The sequence below is a fragment of the Eleutherodactylus coqui genome, chromosome 1 (assembly GCF_035609145.1).
Source record: "Eleutherodactylus coqui strain aEleCoq1 chromosome 1, aEleCoq1.hap1, whole genome shotgun sequence".
NCBI lineage: Eukaryota > Metazoa > Chordata > Amphibia > Anura > Eleutherodactylidae > Eleutherodactylus > Eleutherodactylus coqui.
The window spans coordinates 364889221-364914137 of record NC_089837.1 but is presented as its reverse complement, the minus strand read 5'-3'; the positions used below and the strand labels follow the sequence as shown (position 1 = coordinate 364914137).

Below are 24917 nucleotides of genomic sequence, written 5' to 3'. Positions count from 1 at the left end.
GTTTCTGATTAAAAAAGGCACAAACCAAATTACTTATCAAGTCACCATCCTCGCCCCCTACTACCTAAGTCATTTAGAAAGACTAATTTTTGCCACGCTCTCAACAAATGGTGACTACCTTGCAAGCAAGAGCAGTACTGGCTTGAAGAGGGGTTTACCCTAAAGGTCAATAGGGAAAATCAACCAACCAGAAACTGATATTTGCTCAAAAACATTAAATACTAAAGTTAAAAAGAGAGCAATGTCCTAGTTAAAAAGAAAAGTGCAGGCACGTAACTCATTGAGAGACTTTTTTTTAAAGCAAGTGCTTGTCAAAGCAGGGTACACATCAAAGTAGTAATGTTGGTTAAAAAAATGGATGGTAATAGTCCGGCTTGTTCATATTTCATTATAAATGCTCTCTTTTCATGTTTGCTGTTTCTTTTAAGTGTGCTTTTTAGTATTCTTGTGCTTTGGTGATTTCGATTAATTTCCCTTGCCTGCCTGTTCATAGGACAGATTTGGAAGGTGATAAAAGAATAATAGCAATTGACACATTGCTCCATCTCACTATAGATTGCAGCTAATGCAAATACAATAATTTTGCCTGAGGAAGATAAATAGTTGCCTGGTCTATAAATAATTTGTGCAGTATTGTACAATGCAAAGCAAGCAGCTCAGCTGCCTGGAAGTGGTTTACCCATATAGCATTCTTCCGAAAGTGGAATGCATCTTTATTTAACAAGACTACCCCACCGGTGGCAGATCATTTTTCCAATACGATTGTAATAAAGGTGCAATTTACAATACATTTTTCTGGCTTTGAAATAACCATTTGTTTGTAGAGAAATGAGAGTTTGAGTCCTGAGCTCCCCAGTTCTGTTTTTATCTCCTAAGGCTTGTGCACAAACAATTTAAATGTTCTTTTTATTACTGTGTCTTAGAATGCACTATAGAATGTCTGGGAAGAAATAATTCATGGTTATTATGGGTTTCACAGAGATGATGAACATTTGCTTATCCAGCACTATTGCCAAAGCTTGAACCAAGAGTCTCCACTAAGTCAGCCCCGAAGCCCTGCCCAAATACTTATCTCCTTGGAGAGTGAAGAGCGAGGGGAGCTTGAGAGGATCCTAGCTGACTTGGAAGAAGAAAACAGGTATGTTTATTATCCCTAATATCTGGATGTCAAAATTCCTTCATATTCAGATGGCAAAACTCCAAAGCAATAATTGTATTTTAATGGCTAGTGCCATCTAAAGGTTTAATGAGTAACTATAACTTTGAGATGCATTTCCCAATTGACTACTTTTCGCTTACACTTGTAGAAAATTACCTGAAAAACTGAAATTGCTTTATCTCAAATGAAGGCGAAATTGGGCTACATAATCTTTCTTGAGGAATGGGAATATGAAATGGATGTAGAATACTGCAATTCCTATTTGTCTAATACCAACTCAAAGAAGCCCCCATCCCATAGAATGCTGCCGTATGGGTCAAGTAGTGATATGTGGTTTTCACTGACTGTAAAAAAGAATATTCCATCCATGAAATGTGCACATTACGTAATGTTTTCTTTTATTAGATCCCTTTGAATGTTTATTTTCAAGTGAAGATAATTTAGTTGTTGAAAGCAAATGTCTGTTTGTCATATTCCTCTGCTTCATGGGTTCTGAACCTAGCATCCATTCTTAAAAGGGCAGTGAAGAGGGATCAGCGGTTAAGAACATTGGATGGAAAACAAATTGCATCCTTATCATTAACCCCAAATTAAATGTTTCCTTTTAATGAAGAATGTATTTAACAGCAGAATGTTACCGATAGAAGTTGAAGATTTCAAAGTATTGCTTTCCCTCATTGCTATTTATCAATTGAAAAATAGTATTCCGAGTAGGGACCTATTGTCTTCAGTAGATGGGAAGAGAGGTCTATGGCATCATGGGTTTAAGAGTAAAGGGCATCTATCACCAGGTAATCCCTCGTTCATTGGTATGTCAAATCCATGGAAGCATCCACATCTATCAGATGGCCTCTGGAGTCCTCCAATTGAGTCCACAAAGGTGGTAGCAGTAAGCAGTCTTTACCTATTAGTTGCATTGTAGGGGCTAACGTTGTTAGAAGTGTGCATTTGTATATAAGGTAGGAGGCCAAACAGCCCTGATCCTTAAATTGGGGAACTATTTGGTAGTATGGATGCACCATTGTACTTCACCTTGGTTGAGTATCTGAGAGATGCCCAACAACAAGGTATCTGGTGACAGATGCCCTTAGTGGAACAAGCTTTACTACCACGTAATACCATATAAAGCATTCTTAAATACATTGGTGCTCTAATATTTCAGTGAAATGATAAAGCATTAATACAGATTTATTCTTATGGTATCAAGATGGTACAAAATGTAAATAAAAATCTCTTGCTTCATGTATAGTTGACAATGCATGTCATTCTTTCTGTTTCCATATTTTGTTCAACAGAAACCTACAGTCTGAATATGATAGACTGAAGGAACAGCATGACCATAAGGGATTGTCCCCACTACCCTCCCCTCCAGAAATGTTGCCAGCCTCCCCACAGAGTCCACGAGATGCAGAACTCATAGCAGAAGCCAAGTTACTGCGCCAGCACAAAGGACGTCTGGAAGCCAGAATGCAGATACTGGAAGATCACAACAAACAACTGGAGTCACAATTACATCGGCTTAGACAGTTGTTAGAGCAGGTACGTCAGTGGTAGCACCCAGGTGATCAACAAATGAGCATATTGTTTTATAGCTGAATTAACTTCATTTTTAGAGAAGGTTGATAATTGTTAAATAACAGATAACTGTCCTCTAAATCCTTATCAAATCTATATATATATGTGAAAGCACTCACTCACTGACTGACTCGCCACTAATTCTCTAACTTCCCGATGTCGTACAAACATGACATTTGGCAAAAGCATTCTTTAGGTTCTAAATAGGAACATTAAAGGGATCACAGCTTGATAATTCAGTGTTATGTGCAAAAGTATTGGCGCCCATATATAATGTACCAAATCTAATTTTCTAACTTCCCAGTGTCGTACAAACATGAAATGTGGCAGAAGCATTCTTTGGGTCCTAAATAGGAAAACTAAAGAGTTCACAACTCGATAGTTCAATGCGAAGTGCAAAAGTATTGGCACGCCTGTGTACCAAATCTAATTCTCCTAACTTCCCAATGTCGTACAAACATGAAATTTGGCACAACCGTTCTTTTAGGTCTTAAATAGAATAGGGGTCACAATAGAATAGAAGTATAGGGCTCACAACTTGATTATTCATTGCTAAGTGCAAAAGTATTGGCACCCCTATGTAATATAACTTCCCGATGTCGTACAAGCATGAAATTTGGCAGGAGCATTCTTTAGGTACTAAATAGGAAAAGCAAAGGTCACAACTCGATAATTTAATGCTAAGTGCAAAAGTATTGGCACCAATGTGTACCAAATCTAATTCTCTTAATTTCCTGATGTCGTACAAACATGAAATTTGGCATGGCCAGTCTTTAGATCTTTAATAGAAAAATTAAAGGGGTCACAACTTGATTATTCAATGCTCAGTGCAAATGTATTGGCACCCAAAAATGTAATATTTTTTTTGGTAATTTTCTCTAAAGGAAATGTTGCATGGTCACCTCCACGTGGTGTTTCCTGGGTAACGCGTAGAACTATGCAAAATGGTGAACATAGTATATTCGGTTCCTCTGAAGTATCCATAACGTCATAAAATTTTCCAAGCAAACACGTAAACACCTGTAATAAGTTAACTCAGGCGAAGCCTGGTAGATCAGCTAGTTTGTAATATAAATTATACTGTACATTTAGATTTCCCATACTGAATAATAGTACTTTTATATCACTGTAGTGTATCTAATGACGTTAACACGTACAGGTCGGTCCTCTTATCTCTGGTCTTAGCCGCACACTGTATTCTTTGTTAGGCCTTAGTCAGACGGGCGTTTTTTCGCGCGATTTGCGCATCGCATGTCGCATGCGCAAATCGCGTGACCGGCGGCGAAAAATCGCGGGAAAAATCTGCACCTAGCCGCGTTAATCGTCGCAGCAAAACGCCCGTCTGACCGGAGAAAAATCGCCGTGCGCATCAAAATGCGCATGAAACTTAGACTGACCGGCGAAAAAAAATGATTTTGGTGCGCACATAAAACGCAGAACGCAGATAGGCGCGATCTGCGAATCGTCCTGTCCTATAATTTTTCGCATATCCGCATAAAAAGCGGACATGTGACCGATACCATAGCGAACCATTGGTTCTATATATGCGCGAATCGCGCGAAAAAACGCCCGTCTGACTAAGGCCTTAGCCACAGTAACATCACAGTAAATGTAGTAATGAAGTAACTAAAAATGTTGACCAGTGGTACTTATTTTTCTCCTTAAGGTATATAATAATAGAACCATACTCCCCTGTTCCGTGCTACCACTTCTCCTGTCCCCTGTTCTTACTTCCGCTAGTGTATTCACGTTTTATCAAAGTTCTTGAATGGTGCAGCCATTCTCTGACCTCAACATTGTTACTTTCTGAGGCTAGTGATTGGCTGTAGCATTCATAAGAATGTGACCATGCTACCCAGGAAATCTCGCCGCAGAATTTCCACCCATGTGCATTCACCCTAAGAAAGGTATTGTGTTCTTTTTACTGAATGGGGAACACTGTAAAAAAAAAACAAAAAAAAAAACCCCAAACCAATTGTATAATTTCTGGACCTTTCACCCCCCCACCCCCCACCACACCTTCAAAAAAATCCATTAAAAGTTATAGAACACATTAAATGTACCCCAGAGTGGTGCCATTAAAATATACAATTCGGCCAAATGAGGACCCCTTTTTTGGGGGGGGGGGGGGGGAATTCATTCTTCAATGTATCTTTTACCTATCATGCTTCACAGCTTCTATATATTAGTCCAAAGCTGCATTAATTCTGCTGGCCATGTTGAGAGCCTCACTGTGTCAAATCAACAAGCTTGTCAGCTGTCTGCGACAACAGCCAGCAGAAATGTGGCTAAAATGTAGGCCTCCCTCACACATGCATTGTGCAACCTGCCATGGTTTAAATCGATGTGTGATTGCTCTCAGAGCGAGAAGCCAAGTAATCTTGTAGATATGATACCTTTTAATGGCTAACAAAAATGCATGATGTTACAGCAAGCTTTCGGGGAGATCTTGCTTGCGTGCTGTAACATCATGCATTTTTGTTGGCCAATAAAAGGTCTTGTATCTACAAGATGACTTGGTTTCTCGCTCTGAGAACAATCACACATTTTTCTATTGGCTGACACTGTACCAAACAATTTTTTTTTTTTTTTCGTTTTACGATTTAAATCACGGCACTTTGACGCATTTTACTTTTTGTTTTTGTCCGCAGTGATGCTGCGGCCAACGCAGACTTCTGAACACTCAAAAATAGAACAAACGCGAAAATCGTAACCCTGAAAAGCGTCGCCGTTTTAGTTTTTAATAAATACATAGGTTTTCAGTCAGCTCTTGAATGCCATTTATTAGGATGTACTATATTTTAGGCTCCTTTTTAGACTGAACAATTCTCATTTGCACAAGTGAACGAGCCAGTGATGTCATCACCAGCTCTTTCGCTCTCACACAGCCTCTTTAGACAGATGCATCGTTGACTCGTTCAATGAGAATCGTTCAGTGTTCCATATAAGTGATTATGAAAGACTATTTTTGAGCAATCAATGTTTAAACTGAACAAGAAGTGAACGAGCCAATGATTATTTTCATGCCTGCATAAAATTGAGTCGTTGGCTCGCATTTAGACAGAACGATTATTGTTCACTTTTGCTCATTCGAACAATGTTTTTGAACCATAATCGTTTCATCTAAAAGCACCTCAAGACTATTTTAAGAAATGTGTAATGATTTCTACAATGGTGCTAGGTTTTTTTTTAACCTCACCAAAGTTGTCCTCTAACTTCCAGACAAAGCTGGTGATATGGGTTATTACTCTGCACTTGTGATCACATGACTCCCCTGAATAATCCAAAGTGGGATATCCATGTTTAATATATAATGACAATGTGATATAGGATAATTTACCCTTGAAAGAAAGGTCAAGTAAAGAAGTATGAGGGAAACGATCCAGTTGTGAATTGTGGTCAAGTGGGCTCTCCATACTGCTTCATGCCATTAAATATCAGATTTTACCAGTTAAGTAATCAGCTTGAATATGTGAGCACTAAATAGCAGACTATGGGATGTGCTCGTAGCAGTGGAGGGGAAATTAGAGTTAATTACTTATCTCCCTCCATGCTTTTCTTCTTCCAAGCAGCATGTCCTCACTAAAGGGACACAATCTTGACATGTGTTGTACTTGATACTCTGTTTTGTTTGAAAATCATTGATTATTTGACTACAGATTCCTGCAAGCAGAAACCTTTATTTCCGTTTTTTCCTTGTGTTTTAGCCGCAAGCTGAGGCAAAGGTCAATGGTACAACATTTTCCTCCCCTACTCCCTCGCTGCAGAGATCAGAGAGCAACCAGCCCATGTTGCTTCGTGTAGTTGGCAGCCAAACATCTGAAACCATGGGTAAGAATTTTAGCTACAGAAAAATGCTTGTTCTCACCAGCAAAGAGGTTCATGAAACATTTATCAATTGTAGTACTTGGTTTTTATGTTTTTATATGCTAATGCTTCCTGTGGATTAAATAAAAGCCAACAAGTATGAATCAAAAAGGAATGCTTTAATTGATGCAGTTTCTCTCATATTAACGGTGTTGCCTGAGCGTTGCGTGTCAGGACAAACCATTTCCATATGCACTGTTAGGACATATTGGCAGTATTAACGCGCTAGGACCACCACTCTACTACCCACAGCAAACCACTTCAAAGAGCAGCTGTTGCGCTGGATGGATCTGCGTGACCATGTATTATAGGATAGCATATTGATATGAAATGGTAGCTGATCGCCAGGAGTTTCAGTATCCAGACCCATGGTATTCAGGTGGTCTCACAGCAATAGATGGACTCACATGATCTGCTAGACACACGAGGGCTACTTTTATAAAAGGGGTTGTCCTCATTGGAAACATCAGAATTAGTGTGTGCCGTTAAGCGGACAAATATATTTGCATCACTATTTGTTGCCGAGAGAGCAAAGAAATACTTAGCATTTATATTGTTTTACACAAAACTATACACGAGGGGGTACCCAAAAGAAACGGGAATCTTTTTCTGGTGGATGAGGCGTTACAGATGCAGGCTTATGTTCTAGTTAAGCAGCTAATAAGCAGTCTAGTAGAATGATAAATAGTAGTTGACTGAAGTTGTAAGTAGTAACTTTCCTATAAAATAAGACGAAGGCGGTATTATATTGTCAGTAGTGAACACGTGTGTAGGCCAACAGACATGTGTGTTACACTGAAAGTGCTGAGCGTTTTAGGAGCTTATTAAGCACTTATTCCTCTATTATGCTGTATGGTATAGACCGGGTGTAGTTGGAAAGCCTGTACACGATAAAGAAAGGACAGACCATGCACACAAGTCTTCTATTTTGACGTTTATCAGAAAAATGGTTCTGTATGAAAATATACAATGTTTATCAAGAGTTGTTATAGTAGAGGGTTCACTGATTCTCCAGTGCAGCGTTGTTAGTAATTTTGCTACAGTGAGCACTTGGGTGGCAAGTCCCTCTGTAGCCAGAAAAGACTTGGAGGGTGCCCAGAGTAGAATCGGGAGCAGTCGCCGATAATGCATTGTAACACATTGGAGAAGTCGTTAGAGTGTTTTAGAATAAAGGCAGTGTCTTTTTGAAAGTGTTGCCTATTTCCTTTTTCCAACAAGACGATAGCTAGCTTTATTAGATAAGTTACCAAATAGAAGGTCCTTTGGAAAGAAGTCCTTTGGTGGGTATTACAGGGAGAAGTTGGAGTTTTAAGCCAGGAAGGTTTGCGAATGGTGAATTTAAATATGAATTGTTTACTTCCTTCATGGACATGCACTATTTGAAGCAAGTTTCCATGTGATGTATGTGCGCTGTTAATAGGGAGTTAAAATTTTGTGTCCCCTTATCCTTAAATGCTTCAGCAATGGCGATTAGTTGCCATTTTTGCCAGCAATATGGCTTAAAGGGGTTGTCCGGCCACACAGGGTAAAAATTTTTATAATGCTGCTGCTTTCCTTTCAGTAAGGATAGTAACAGACAGCATACAGGGGCTCAAACCGGCCGGCAGATCAGCTGCAATGTCAGTTTCTTACCTTAGACTCTGATGTTCATTGCAGCTTTCAAAGATGGCGCCTCTGTGTGCGCGCTCCCGATGGTAGTAAGAGACATGAACAGGCAAAATTTCATGGCCTCCCTCAGCTCACGTCCTAGCCCCGCCCACCTCTATTGAACTGCTCTACAGTCTCTCCCCGCCCAGGCCCCGCCCCCTGCTGCATACTATACTCAGAGGGGGTGTGGCCAGGGGAGACTGAGTTATACACTCATGTCACTTGCACACATCCATCCATCCATCCCCCCCCCCCCCCCCCCCCCGCCTGGACCTCTGACAGCCACTTGCACACATCCATCCATCCATCCATCCTGACATTGCACAGACAGACATCACTGCCGCTGCCCCCCACCCCCCCGGACCTCTGACAGCCACTTGCACACATCCATCCATCCATCCTGACATTGCACAGACACACATCACTGCCGCTGCCCCCCCCTCCCCCCGGACCTCTGACAGCCACTTGCACACATCCATCCATCCATCCTGACATTGCACAGACACACATCACTGCCGCTGCCCCCCCTCCCCCCGCCTGGACCTCTGACAGCCACTTGCACACATCCATCCATCCATCCTCCCCCCTCCCTCCCTCCTCCCCCCCCCCCCCCCACGAGAGCCCGCCCCTCCTCTCATTCTTACCTAGGAGTTGAAGAGCCAGCAGCCACGCCTCCTCAGGCAGAACTGAGCTTCCCAGGCTGAACTTCTGCACATGCACAGAGCTGTGCTGGAGAGGCGCGTCCCCGGTCGTCCCGACAAGAAGAGAAGAGACTTGTCGGAACCAGGAACCATGGCAACCGAGGAGCAACACGGGGGGGGGCAGCCAAGAGGTGAGTGAATAACTTCTGTTTGCCTAATTTACAATGCACAATGTATATTACAAAGTGCATTGTATTGGGCAAACAGAAGTAATGAGACCTGATGTTTATGGCCGGACAACCCCTTTAAGGTTTCTCTAGAAAGAATGGCAAAAAAAAACTAACTGGTGCTAGAGGAGACATACATCTGGGGAGGTTGAGTGGGGTAAAAAAAATGGTGGAACACCTATCTCTTATAAGGGCGCTAATATTTTTAACTAGGTTACTTTTAGGCGCAAAGTACCATAAGTAGCGCATAAATTTAGAAAGTAGTAAAGATCTTTCTAAGGAAGAGGCAGAAGTTGGTCTTGTAGTCTCAAGGTAAATTTACCTACTCGGGGGGATAGCTCAGTAATAAAGAGGGTCTGGGAACACCTGCATTTTGAGGTTTAGGAACTAGCAATCAAAGTGGCAATCCATGTCTCCTATTCTTTCATAAAAAACTGGGAAAGAATTGCCTAAGGCCCCATGTGTTTAAAAAAGTTTGTGGCAAATAAATGAGTACTGTTTGCCTCAAATATTGTATGCTCTTCAAGCTATAGCATTTAATAAACTTTTTGCTCCCCACCCAAGAGAGGCTCCTGTGTATATTGCAGTGACTTCCATGCAGCTGCTGCCTCTATGATCTAGATTCTTTTTTTTTTTTTTTTTTTTTTTTTTTTTTTTTTTTTACGGCTTTCATTTTCAGTATTTTGTGCTATCAATCCAATGATATATGTGCATAACATCACATGAGCAGGTAGAAATTATACCATCTCTGCCTGCTGGGAGAACATTAATTCTTTACTCTGTATGTTCACCTATATAAGGTACAGGCCATAAATATACAATCTGGAGGATGAACTATAATCTCCATTATAACACTGTGATGGAAGCCTGTAATCATCAGTAGTTACTATATGTTTGTGTGTCCCTTTTTAAAGAGCCTGTGTGATAGGGTCAATTTCACAAGAATTTGATTGCCTTTTTGAGAGGAACATAAAGCCAAGTAAATCTCTCGGGTGATCAGAATGAGATTGCATGACCACCTGAGCAAAAAGACTCCAGGATATTTCAGATAGAAAAGAATAATTAGGCAAGGTAACACTAGCCAACTTACTGAAGGACTGATGACCCCACATCCTACCCGCAGCGCCAAACAGCCTTGCTGGTTTTGTCTTGAAAAATTATCTCTGGTGGTTCCATTGAAATTAATGGAATGGAGGGGTTCGCATTTGTGTTCCCTGCTGCTCCACACTTTGGTGTGAGCCGCGGCAGGATTACAGATAAAGGCTGTGATGAGACAACCCCTTTAAAAGGGTTTTCTGCTTTCTATAAATTATCTCCTAGCCATGGGATAGAAAATAACTAAGCTGATCGGTGGGGGTCTGACTGCTGGGACACTCGCTGATCATAGGAACGAGGTCGCAGTCGGACCCTGAATAAATGAAGCACAGGTCAGATAGTTGCACTGTGCTCCATTCATTTCAATGAGTGTGTCGAAGACTTCTAAGTCAAGCACTTGGAAATATTCGGTGCTCTCATTGAAATGAATGCAGCACAATACGTCTGCTTGACCTGCATTTCATTCTATATCTGTGTCTAAGGCCCCATTCTCATGATTGGTATCTGCTGTTGCACCCCTACCGATCAGCTAGTTTTTAAGTTTTACAGCGTGGATAATCTGCTGTTACTTTTTTAGAAAACCGTTTCAGTATTTGGGGTGTAATGTGTGGCCGTTACCTACATAATCGCTTATACATTAGCTCTGTAATTTTGCAGGTGGTCGATAAAATAGTAGTGGACTTTTTGTTTTTCTCCTCTCATTCTAGAAACTATAATCCTTAAGCAAATGATCATGTCCTTACTGCAGAATTTCCCTGTGGTAATGCCTATAATCAATAGCAGAGATCGTTATTTCTATGGAAACAAGAAATGTACTTGGACTGCGAAAAATATGCATGCAAAGTCATCTTCAGTATTATCCCAAACCTTCAGAGTCTCTATTGTATTTTCTAAAAAAAAAAAAAAAATCTGACTGAAGATGAAATGTGCTTGATGACATGTTTCATAACTTAATTTACTATCATATGTACAGTCTTTTGTGTTTTACACCAGTAGCTCCTTATTTGCCTATAAAACCATGTCATTATATAGGTTAGAGCACTGGCGTAACTATAGGGGATGCGGTTGCACCCAGGCCCATGAGCCTTAAGGGGCCCATAAGACCTATCTGCTCCATATAGGGAGCCCAGTACTATGAATAAACCATTATAATTGGGGGGGCCCTGTTACAGGTTTTGCATTAGAAGCTTCAAGTTATGACTCCGTGTTAAGAGAACTTGGGGGACCCCAAGATAAACTTTTGCACCTGGGCCAATGAGCCTTTAGCTACGCCCCTGGGTTAGAGACATCTAAGAATTCTGCTATTGAGATTCAGCATTAAAGCAAACAGTCATGTAGTGCAATCTGTGGACAGCTGGTCATAGCAGGAGGACCTGCGCACATTGCTATAGTTTCAATACAATAAAGTTTCAGTTGAACTTGTAATTTATAGAATTAAACCTCTACGCATTCTGGGCTTCTGTGTATAGAGAGATGGGTGTCCATTACTGATGGGGACCAACCATTAGACGTCTAAACCTGGAATGAGAAGAAATTCAAGTGATACTGAATCGGCTCCTCCTGCTCAATAACCTGATGTCCACAGATCACAATTTATGCACATCTGACAGATTCCCTTTAATACAAAGCTGACAATAGAAGTAAAACCTTGTTAGCTGCATTTATGCTTGACCCCTTTAAGGACATGGCCTATTTTGGCTTTAAGGACCTAGTCTTATCTTTCAAATCTGACATGTCACTTTGTTGTAATAACTTTTATCGACGCGATTCTGACATTCTGTTTTCTTTCATCTTGACACATTATAACTTTAGTAGTACATTTTGATCAATACATTTTCACATTTAATAGCACATTTCAAAAGTGAATTTTTTTTGTAAGGACCAATTCAGTTCCAATGTGGATTTTAAGAGCCTGTATATCAGAACCCCCCCCCCCCCCCCATCAATCAACCCATTTTAAAAACTGCACCTCTCCGTTTTCAAAATGGCATTTAGTACGTTTTATTAATCCTTTTTAGATGTTAACACAAGGACGAAGCTCGGTAATTTTTCAGCGCTTGGTCCTGGGCTTTAATCTAGCCAAAATAAGTGTTTACACTTAAACAAATATAGCAAAATTAATATATGCAAATAAGGTAGATGGAACAGTACCTCTGCAGCACCACGTATTGGAATGCTGCCATTCAATAGGTGGCGCTGCAGAGGTATTGTTACATCTTATTTGCATAGATTTCCCAGAGGCCTTAAGACTCCTCCCTCATATTCTAAGTGCTCTTCTTAAGGAGTGATGATACCCCTTTCGACTTCCAAAAAATTAAAATGAGTAGTGCTTACAAAACTTAATTTATAAGCTATACTATTTCCATTCCTTTATTACAAATTGCAGTCATGACCCCCACATGGAGCCTGAGAGGTCTTGTTGCAGTATCTAATAAAGGTAACACATGAATGTTGCAGATTGGAATACATTTTCTGAGTACTACCTCTTATTCAGGTCTGGTGGAATAGGATAGTACACTTTCAAATGAAGCTCCACTTTTGAGACTCTTGACTGACTTTTGTCAGCAGCTGTGAAATTCAGCATTTTGTCTATTTTCAGATTCTTTTCTTTAAATGTTCCTTTTAGTATTGTATGTGGGCTACAAATACGTGATCTGAAATTGATGCTATTTAATTTAGTGAACCCACGACACATGGTTACTACGGGAAAATGTATGCCACTACGATTACTGCTGATGACAGCTGATTGCCGGTGTTGAGAGCAGCTCAATGTATGACAAACTATTTCTATAGGTGGTGCTTGATGAGACAACCTCTTTTAAACACCGTTGTTCATTAGGTACTGCTTGATTGATCAGAGATTTTCAGAATTGTAGGGTCTTGGACAAGAACTTTGATATAGCCTTTTCTTCTCATTAAACAGCTTAAACGCGAGTAAAACTCTTGAATAAAAGATGGGAAAGCATATCGGAATGGTCAGGTGTCTTGTGATCTTTGACCAAACTTGTTGATTAGTCATGTGCTCAGTCTAGCAGGTGCCAGCATGTACGTTGCGGAGTACTTTTAGACTGGTTTCACACAGCTGTATTGTAGCTTCAAGACCCAAACTTTCTGCAATTCTTCTGAAACGAATGGCTATATCTTGGCTACTCCATACAGGATAATGCATGGCACACACAATGTTATACACAATTCATAACAAAAGGCACAGAGCCGATAGCTTGGGAAATATGCAGCGTTTTGGTTATTTGTACAAATCCTACTAAGCACCCCTAAAATGTACAATAAAAAATAGCACTAAAAAGTTCCACATTGTGGAGGCTTGATATTATTTTGCACTCAGTGAAGGTGAAATATTCATCATTCAGATAATGGGATCTGAGTTGTAAGTTTTTAATACTCATTATTGCAATTATCAGATGTATTTTTGTTCCATACAGTATTTTTACAGCCAGAGATCTGCTATCTACAACGGCTTGTCTTCTGATTACTGGGAACAGGAAAGAGTGCAATTATAGAGGATAGGAATCATTTGGCTTCTGATTACTCTATTTCATGTGATAGCTGATTTATTATTTTTATGGAAATGTGTTTTGTTGTTTTTTTTGAGTAATCTGAGAGCAGTAGAGTTGCACATATACAGGTCATGAGGACAGTGAGGCGTTCTACTTTTCAGAAACATGCTTAAGTGTTCCAGGACTTTATTTCCCCTCGCTGGCAACTTCCTCAGAGCCCAGAACACCTAGCACTTGTTTTAAAATGTTAGGTTTCTGGATGTACTTAGTGGATGTTGTATCTGCTGCTCTGCACTTTACTGCAGTCGATGGACAGTAGAAAGCACATATCAGATAAAGGCCTTATGATCTGTCTCATCAGTTTTCTGTAAATGCCCTTGTAATGTGTCTTTAGCCCGACTTACAACAATAATCGTTTGAACGAATGAAAAACTAAACGAATTAACAACTTTTTTGCAAAGAAAGGCTGAATTGTATGAAATCCTTGCTTTTATCCTCATTAGCTAAAGTAAACACTGTATGTTTCTCAGGTGGGCGTGTGTTTATGCAAGGAATTTTTGGCCTGCAGGGTTTTCATTGCTGTGAAGAAAAGCCATTGTCTTCTGCTGGCATGAGTAAACTATTAATCAATATGTTTGGAAAAGGCAAACAATCACCCCTTCCCTCAAGTTGCTCAATCTTTCAAAGACTGAACAATAATAATCTTTATTTATATAGCGCCAACATATTCTGCAGTGCTTACAATACAGGGGAAATAAAACAAGACCACGGTTACATGAAGTAATCAATTGATGGAAACAGTGGTGGTAAGGGTCCTGCTCCAACGAGCTTACATACTACATATAGTAGGGTGAGACAGAAGGTAAAGGGGCTGGAGATGTGCACAGTACGGCGAGGTGGAGAGTGAGGGATGCTATACATACAGTGGTCAGGCCGTATAGTGGCGGAATTGGGATGACTGCAGGTGCCGGTTGATTACGGCTAGCAGGGATTTCAGTCTGTGGGATCGGGAGCAGGTTATCAAGCGGAGTACAGAGGGGTTTGGTTTAGGGGATATTGTACGCCTCCCTGAAGAGGTGCGTTTTTAGAGCACGCCTGAAGTTTACTGTGTCGGTGATTGCCCGGGTAGCTTTTGGTATCGCATTCCAGAGGACAGGTGCTCTTGATAAGTCTTAGAGGTGGGAATGAGAGGTTCGAATTAAAGGGGCACTGGGTGGTGAATTAAGATGAGGGAAGCAATGTAGGGCGGGGCAGTGCTATGGAGAGCTTTGTGGATGAGGGTAGTGAGTTTAAATTGTATTCTGTATTTGACGGGCAGCCAGTGCAGTGACTGGCACAGGGCAGAGGCATCCAAGTAGCGGCTGGACAGGAAGATGAGCCTGACTGCTGCATTCAGGATGGATTGGAGGGGGGAGAGTCTGGAGCAGGGAACAAACAAACTACCTACCATTTTTATGCAGGCTGAAACGCCACAATAAACTATAAGTGAACATATACTACACAATTGCTTCGCGTTTACCCATAACGATTATCATGCAAATTTGTTCGTTTGAACACATTTTGAGTGATAATCATTGCATGAAAATGTACCTTTTACTCCCCTGTACTTTGTAATTTTATCTACTTTGCGATATATAGTTTATGGCTATTAACCACTTGAGTGCCGGGTTTCTTACCACCCTGCCGTACCCACCAGGGCAGGTTTTTTAAATGGTCCAATGATTTAATTTCAACTAATTTTGCAGTTGCATTCCAAGAGCCATAACTTTTTATTTTTCCATTGACACAGCCATATGAGGGCTTGTTTTTGCAGAACAAGTTGTACTTTTTGATGGCATCATTTTTGGGTATATATAATGTATAAATGTAAAAATATTTGTCGGGAGTTTGGGGGGAAAAAATGCCAATACCAAATTGTAATAGTTTTTTTTCTTTTTCACAACTTTTTCACTTAAAAAAAAAGTAATAAAAATTTAAATCACCCTCCTTTTGCCATATCTGTAATAGAAAAATCTAAATCATAAAAGAAAAATACATATTTGGTATCGCCGCGTCCGTAAAAGTTCGAAATGCACTTTTTCAGTTACCCTGTCTCCCAGACAAAATGCAATAAAAAGCGATCAAAAAGTTTTATGTATTCCAAATTAGTACTAACGTAAACTACAGGACAGCTCGCAAAAAATGAGCCCTTGCTCAAGTACATGGACAGAAAAATAAAGTTATTGTGTGCAGAAGATGCAGCAGAAAATAATTTTAAAAAATTAAATGTCTTTGAAGAAAAAGAAATGGGCAAAAAAAACTATTCACGTTTGATATCTTAGTAATCGCACTGACCCATAGAATAAAGTTATCAGGTCATTTTTGTTGCAGTTGGTGCGCCATAGAAACAAAACACACTGAAAGATGGAATGTCTGTTTTTTTTCCCATTTTACTCCATTTAGAGTTTTGTAAAAGTTTTTCAGTACACTATATGGTATTTTAAATAGCACCATTGAAAAATACAACTTGTCCCACAAAAAACAAGCCCTCATGCAGAGACGTCGATTATAATTTTTTAAACGTGGGGAGGAAAAAAAGAAATGGGGGAAAAAAGAAAAAAAGGGGCCAGCGTCATTAAGGGGTTAAATTATGTACTAACTTCCTTCTCTGGGTCATTAGGACGCAGGGATACCACGTGTGATTTTATTTTTAATTTTTTACAAAGTAAAGGGAGACAAGTGTTTTTGTTTTTTTATAATTTTGTAACTTTTTTTTTTTTGTCCCCTTTAGGGGACTTCCACAGAGACCCATCAGGACCCCCTGATCACATTCCGGGGTCTGATGGTGACAGCCCTTTACATTCTGCAGTCACATAGACTGCAGCATTTAAAGGGTTAACATAGCAGAGATCGGAGGTTTTCTCTAATCTCTGCTGTAAGAGTTGGTGCCTGGCTGTCCTCTGACAGCTCTTCCTGCCACAGAGACCATGTTGTTGCTTCTGACAAGTTGATGCTCTCTATGGCAACCTCTTAACAAAGCAGTGCAGGACTTTGAATTTAGAAGCTGGAGATTGCCAGCAGATCGGCAATATCTTCCTGCTTCTGTTTTTTAGTCCTGCACTGTTCTGTGTGAGTTTGTGCAAGCAGAGCACACTGCCACAGCTTATGGCAGTGTGCTCCGCAGCTCTGAAATCTTCCGGGCTATATCGCTATGGGCAGTGGAGCTCTTCCTGGAAAATTTCCAGGCGTGCCACTAAAGGGGTTAAAACTCCCATTAGATTTGGCTACTTGTGGTTGCTTCCATTGTCAGCATTTTTTCTAAAAAATAAAAATCCGTTCAATCATTTGAGTGTAATGGTTTCTAAGATGTAAAACATTTAAATATATAAAACCACTTCAGAAATTGAATGGGTGAAACTCTGGTCCGACCGTAACTCTGGATATGATGTGAGAGCTGATTAACTAGTCAGTCATGTATTCCGATTTCGCTTTTTACCTCTAGTGATCTTGGTGGCTGTGACAGACCAGAACTTCTGTTTAATGGCATTATGGAGAAAGCAGTCGTTCTAGCATAACGCGGGTGGTGACCGTTTAGGACATCATTCACCACTTTCTGCAGGCCACCTTTATTCTGAAGCAGCAGGGGAATAGAGGCTAGATTAATATTTTTAACCCCTTACCAATGATTATGATATTGTATGGAGGTCAGGTGACTGCAAAGTTGATTTAACACTTTCCAATCCAATTTGTATCCTGGTTTTCCTGGGGGGCTTACTCTTTTTCTGCTGTTATAGAACAGCGCTATATGCTGGCTAAAGCCAGTACTGCATGAGGGGACACGTTGGATAGGCTCCGACAGCAGAGAGGCTGGTAATATACAGTAAGAGAACCCTGACCGCTGTCTTCCAACATCGGAGCTGTACAGACTTACATCATAATGTCTTCAGACATCAAACAGTGGATTGAAAAGGGTTAATGTATAATTGTAATAAATGTGAAAGAACTATATAAAACATGGAATCTCAGCAATATAGGCTTACTGAACTAAAAAAAAATTATACTGCTAGAGTAAAATAATCTAGGATCACGAAATGGCTAATGTACCTAGAAGATTATCGCCTAATGTAAAATGCCCTCAGGTTTAGCTTATTTGCAAAGATTAAGCATATTAACTTCACCTTAAGGCTAAATTCACATGGGCGAGAGTCTCATGCGCGTTTTGTGCGTTACAAGACATATGAATATGAACTCCATTCTTTTGAATGTACTTATTCACATTTTAATTTTTTCCTTGGAGCGATGCTGGATAAAAAGCGCAGCATATTCTATTTTCTGGCTTTCTCTCGGAGCGCCTTGCCCATTGTTTTTTTTAATGGGACCTTAAAAGACATGCCATGCCATGTGATGTGATGTTTTCCATCTAAATCAATGATAAACGCCTGTGATCCACAGACACACGTGAAACACGCCTGAGATTCACAATTTCACAAACTATGCAAGGCATTTTTGAATGAAAAACTCTATATCGGTATGAAAAATGAGCGGTGGCCAGTAAATGAAAAATGCCAGTAACTTTCTCGCAGTAGAAGCATCATTACTGCGGTAGTAATTGTGCTCATTCATGTCTGGAGCCGTTCAAGGTGTGTTCTAGTCAGTTTGTAGAGTGGCTTCAGATGGGAGTGATTTATGGCTGATGGCTGTGTTATGCAGACATACAATTGTCAAGAGCCGTTCTTAAAATAAAGCAAAGAAAAAGCGGAAAAAAACACACGACAGTTGAAGTGTAACATTGCGACAAGGTTACCTCTTTGAAAAATTGCCAAGATAGAACTTTGCCAGAACTGACTATAGGACATGTTACTGATTAATATGTTGTAGGTGACTAGGGCAACGGAAGTACTAAAAATGTACCGAAGACCAGTGAAAGTCACTGAATTAGACATTGATTTGTCCTTGATTAGCCGCCGACGCAGAGCCCTGTTTACAAATTGTTCTAAGCAGTGGCTAAAATGTTTAGCAAAATGAAAGGACTGATTAAGTAAACTGCTTTTGAGGCACGTCCTGCTACACCCTGTTATTATTCAGTTTGTCTCTTCAATCAAGCTGAGAGAATTGTCTATTTAATATTTGTGATGCTCATTTTAGCTACTACATAGTTTAAGTGTCTCTCATGCTTTCATCCGAAAATGTATTGGAAGTTGAAAAAGACACAAGCTCATCAAGTTCAACCTTGGCTTAATAATGTTAAAAGACACTCTATCTTCTCTTGAATTTATTTTAGCAGGAAGTTTATTAACTATTTCATCAACAGAATGTACTCGAATGTCGTGGCTAAAGCAAAGAGGAAAACCTGACGTTCTGCTCATGTCACCAAATTTTATTATTCTTTCGTTGCCCATAAACATTAAACTGAAGTTGCTGAGAATAGGTGATTTCAACCCAAAAGATCGATAGTCTGGATATATTTCACAATGAATGAATGACTGACTGTTTTCAATTTTCATAATCTGGAGAGAAATTATTTTAGGACAGTGCTCCAAGAAGGTGAATAAAAAAAAAAACTTAAAGGGGTTGTCCCGCGGCAGCAAGTGGGTCTATACACTTCTGTATGGCCATAATAATGCACTTTGTAATGTACATTGTGCATTAATTATGAGCCATACAGAAGTTATAAAAAGTTTTTCACTTACCTGCTCCGCTGCTGGCGTCCTCGTCTCCATGGTTGCCGTCTAATTTTCGCCGTCTAAAATGGTCAAATGGCCAAATTAGACGCGCTTGCGTAGTCCGGGTCTTCTTGTCTTCTCAATGGGGCTCCGTGTAGCTCCGTGTAGCTCCGCCCCGTCACGTGCCGATTCCAGCCAATCAGGAGGCTGGAATCGGCAATGGACCGCACAGAAGAGCTGCGGTCCACGGAGGTAGAGGATCCCGGCGGCCATCTTCAACCGGTAAGTATAGAAGTCACTGGAGCGCGGGGATTCAGGTAAGCGCTGTGCATTTTTTTTTTCAGTCCCTGCATCAGGGTTGTCTCGCGCCGAACGGGGGGGGGGGGGTTGAAAAAAAAAAAAACCTGTTTCGGCGCGGGACAACCCCTTTAAGTAGGACGAATTTGGACAGCTCGTCAACAAACAGGCCGCCACACCTCTGAACCTAGTTTGCCTTCCTAATAATGTGGCGCATGTCTAGTCCACCACTATATCTGTCGGAGTTTGTGGGTGGGTAATCCATTGGAGATTATGTAAAAGGTTTTATTGACCTGAATGAGCGGTTCGTGAACATCGGTGAACCTCCGTGTTTAGGAGGGCTTACTGACAAATTTGTTTCCTTTCTCAAGCATATCACGCAAACATGTTGACAGTATTGGACACTTTGTATAGATGGGTGACAAGAAGTGCATGCATGTATACATGTTCGGGTCACGCGTGAGCGAAAGTGTGTGCCAAAAGAACACGCGGCTGGAAGAAGATAGCCACCAAACAATAAACGTGTGTTTGCCTGATTAGAAGTGGATGGTCCTTTTCTAGACATAGTTCCGTATGCATGTTCTGTTTGCATATATTCAGACAAATTTAGTGTACCTATTGGTAAACCAGTACCACGTAAACAAACCTTATAGGGTACTAGATCATAGGATTTATCAAGGAAAAAGCTATTTTTGTCCCAGAGATCCCCAAATGATAGTGCATAAAGTTAAGGGTAGAAAAAATACAATAAAAAGCTGGAACATTAGCATATAATATGAATCCTATTAATAATCCGTGTAAAAATGGATAAAAAGACTTATTTGAGTTGTTAACAACTTTAAGTTGTTTTATCTTTTAAATCAGTCACCTAAAATGTTATTTTAGGTAAAGGTATGTTTAAAAAAAAAAAAAAACTCTTGGGTGTTTTAAAATACACTACAGTAAGGTTAATTGTGATGTGTGGAAAATACAGTTAACACCAAGGAAACTGTAAATTAAATTAGTATGAAAAGGCATATTTGTTAAAAGGCAATAAAATTGAAGTAATAAAAAAAACTCACACAAAATATGATTAAGGTTAAGAAAAATTAAGACTGGGGATTGGGCAAGGGAGAACCAGGAGATATTTAAATTAGGATCAAATATGCTCAAGCACTTTGTTCAGTCCTTTGGGTGACAAAGTGTCCAAACGAAAGATCCAAAACCTCTTTTTTCCAGTGGGTTTAGACGCATAAGTTATGATATAAAAAAATAACAGAAAACTTTGGTGGTAATTGAATGATGTTTGTGTTGAGTCCATAGTGCGTTTATTCTGCATACATATTTCAGGCACATGGACGCTCAAGGAAGATGATACAGTTTGCACAGTTTAGAAGATGTCTTTAAGATAATTTTTTTTCTTACCTTTTATAAATATCTTCTTCCTGTTGTGACAAATATTCTGGCAGCACTTACAATTTTGTGTGCCACATCTAAAAGCGCCATGAATGTGCCGCGCCCTCCCCCCCTATGGATGTACCTGGAAAAGGAGTTTGGATCTTCCGTTTGGGTGGGCGAGACGGTGCTTGTGTATTTTGAGAGTTTTTCTGAGGTCAGCTGGGGGTATTGTCAGCTAAAAAGGGGTCACCTTATTGGATACCTCAATCTTTGGTTAGACTGTTGCTCAGATAGGAATGTTGAGTATTTAAAGCAGGTTATGGACAGTGTTTTGGAGTTATGTTCCTCTGTTTTCCAAGGTTTCTGTTGTGGATACTTTAACTGGTCTTGTTATTGTGCTCTTAGCATAGCTGAGCTCAGTATGCTTCTTTGAAATCTTTGATTGCTCATTGAAGAGTCTGTTGTACAGTTTTGTTTTTTTCCTGATTCTTTGAAAATTCCCGGCATGACATCTTTTGAAGTCTAAACAGCTGTTTATAGCAACCATTTTAAAATAGGGGATTTGAGTGAATTCAGTCCCCGATATGAACAATTATCTAAAAATACCATCTGGTTGGCATAAATATTGCCTTAAAACTCCAGATCCCATTTGTTGGGCGTTTAAGATTCAAAATTAAATTATTGGAGGTCCATTTCTGGGCCACCCCGTATAATTATGTCACCAATAAAACGTTTGTGAAATATATTATATGCAGGTTCTTAATCTAATCTTCCTCAAACATACCCATAATGAGATTTGCACAACTGGGTGCGATTCTGATCCCCCATCACGGGCTCTTTAGTTTGTAGGTGAAAACTATTATTGTACGTCAAATAATTGGCCAGAATAAAACAAGTGAGTTTGTAATAACGTTCTCCTGGTGAATAGGCATCAGAAGATCCTAGTTTAAGAAATATTAAATGTCCAAGATCACCTCTTCATGGGGAATATTACTCTCTAAAAATGTCACATCTTGGGAGGCCTAGAAGTAGGAATTCTTCCATGGGTTTCTTTTAGCAAGTTTTTTAAGGTGTCCTGTATCCCTTAGGTAACCCGGAAGGTATGTAACAAATTGTAATTGTTGGTCTACATGGATGAGCATATGATAATCCATGTCTAACCTGGATCCTTGAGATTTGCCAATGTTCGAGAACCCCTCATTCCGTTAAGTAAAACCTTTTTTTTTACATAAAGCTCTATCAATTATCTACCCACACACTTTGGAGTGCTGGGTTTTAGTCCACAAAAGATTTTTCTTTCCCAGAAAGATAGTTCATCCAACACCCGCAGTCATTTAAACTAGTGGTACATGTTCCATAACAGGCAGCCAATATGGAGTTAAATGTGTATGACTGAGTCTATAAAGCAATCGTTCACCACACGATCATTCAGCAGTCGTTCAGCCATTAAATTACTTTTGTCTAGTGTGTATGGTCACCTTAAGTCACTGATTTTCCTATTTTATGCAATTTGTGAATGATGGATAACTTGTAAAATGACCACTTAAACCTAGTAAGAGCACATAGAAAGGTGCTTCATAACGTGTATCATATGTGGCTGGTTTTCCAAAGAAATTGGCAGCTTTGGTAGAATACCCCAAAAGTTTTGCTCTATGAAGGAATTCAAAAATGGTGCGAAAGAAAACTTGACTAAGGAGATGCCTATGCAATCATTTTCAGTTTTCTGAAAGATGGAGAATAATTGGTTGCTATGAACAACTGACCTAGTTTCCCTTGAACTGGTTTTCATAAATTAAAAAAAAAAATGGCATCACTTCTTAGTCTGAGCTGTGTTTTAGATTTTAATGGCTATTATAAAAACCAGCATTAAACGCACAATATTAAATATCAAGCACGCTAAGAAACTGATTCTTCCTTCCCTCGTGACATACATCTGCATGCCGCTTTATCTTGATGCGTTGTATGCAAAATGTCTGTGTAAAACCTCAGCGTTAATCCACATTTGTTCAAAGAATTTTCTCTAAATTAGTTTTGTAAATGTATATGAAGACACTTTTTTTTTCTTTTTTTCCTCCTCTTTAGGTGAGGATGATGTCCTTAGTCCTCCACATGACACAAGCACAGGATTAGAGGAAGTCATGGAGCAGCTAAACAACTCTTTCCCAACTGTAAGAGGTAAGAATGATGGACAACAAGTATAAAGAGTTAAAATAAATATAGCAGTTCAATTAACTGAAATTTACTAGTAATACCAATTTAAGTATTTTTCACCAACACTTAATTTTGGGCATGTCTTGGATGCATGCCCATCTAACCGTTAGCCTCCTGTTTGGGAGCCAAGAGATTGTGCTCATTCTGACTGTATAGACTCTTGAGCCGGGCCCATGTGGCCATAAGTGTAAAACACTACGTGGTTTAAATAGCGATTTACTGCAGTGGCTTGGTGTGTTGTTGCATATGTCAGCAAAATTGCATTGCACATGACTGCGTATTTCACATTACATTGCATAGGGTTGCACGTATATACTAGACCATAGAGAAAAATGGGGTCTCACAAAGGTGGCAAAATAGAACATGCTAAGTTCTTTTTTTGCACTCGTAAATTGCACAATTCTGACACTCTAATGTGAGTGGAACTGCGTAAGGGAATGTAATTGCCTGCGAGTTACTGCGTATCACACGGGCGTACTGACCATGCCTAATACACGGTAATCATCCACCCGTGTAAACCCGGCCTTACACTAGATTCACATGTAGCAGAAATGCAGCAGAGTTTCCATCTGGATTTATGGAATACCGGAATAGAAAAGTAGCTGAGATTTTTAACAAAATCTCATCCACACACTGCAGAAGATATTTTAAAATCCCAAATCTATCAATCTGTCATAGAATGGTCAAGGGTTTGTTGGGATTTTCCCCCACTGAGGTTGCTAGGGAAGTCCAAATCCACAGCAAATCCCAAATGTTATGGTTTGTGCTGCAGATTACTCACAAATCAATAAACTTCCATGGCTCCCTTGTGACCGCTGTACACCTAGCCTCCTACAATCGTGTCTTGTTACATGTGCCGCTGCAGCAGTCACTTAGGATGAGGCAACATTGCAGAATGCCAGGTGTACAGAGGCTGGTAAGGGCCAAGTGATGCGTTGCCATAGGAGTACCAAGGGAAGTAGATGTGGTTGCCAATGCGGTTTTCCCTGTGGATTTTTTTACAATTCTAGAGTAATGGTGGAATTTGTTATTTGGGCTTTGATTAACCCCTTAGTGACGGCACTATTGTAAAACTACGTCCTGCTGTTGCAGGACGTGTATGGAGGGAGGTAGCGCCGCTATCTCCTCCATACAGCGCGGTCGTCAGCTGTTTATTACAGCTGACACACGCAGGCAATAGCCGCGACCGGCCGATCGCGGCTATTAACCCTTTAAATGCCGCTGTCAATTCTGACAGCGGCATTTAAATCCCCCGAACGCTGTTTGGGGGTCCCACACAGCCCCCCTGCGGTGAGATCGGGGGAGCCGTGCAGGTCTCATGGCAGTCGGGGGCCTAATGAATGGCCCCAGGGCTGCCTTAGCAGACTGCCTATCAAGCCATCCACACAGGGTGGCTTGATAGACTGCCTGTAAAAAAGCAGTATGACGTAATGCTATAGCATTACGTCATACTGCAGGAGCGATCAAAGCATCACATGTTAAAGTTCCCCAGGGGGACTTCAAAGTAAAGTAAGAAAAAAGATCAATAAAGTTTTTTAAATTGTAAAAAAAAAAAAGTTATAAAAGTTTAAATCACCCCCCTTTTGCCATATCAATTACTAAAAAAACTAAATCATAAAATAAAAATATGTATTTGGTATCGCCCCGTCCGTAAAAGTCCGATC

At 40.1% G+C, this 24917-nt stretch overlaps 1 protein-coding gene across 2 annotated transcripts in view; it reads left to right on the top strand.

The window, feature by feature from the left end:
- The window catches only part of DMD (dystrophin), a 2524637-nt gene that overhangs the window by 2476048 nt on the left and 23672 nt on the right, over window positions 1–24917 (top strand). For both annotated transcript variants that reach the window (XM_066577956.1, XM_066577963.1), the window contains 4 exons: window positions 980–1138; window positions 2455–2698; window positions 6442–6565; window positions 23125–23217. In XM_066577956.1, coding sequence (XP_066434053.1) covers window positions 980–1138; window positions 2455–2698; window positions 6442–6565; window positions 23125–23217 — 620 coding nt within the window. The remainder of the gene's footprint in view (window positions 1–979; window positions 1139–2454; window positions 2699–6441; window positions 6566–23124; window positions 23218–24917) is intronic.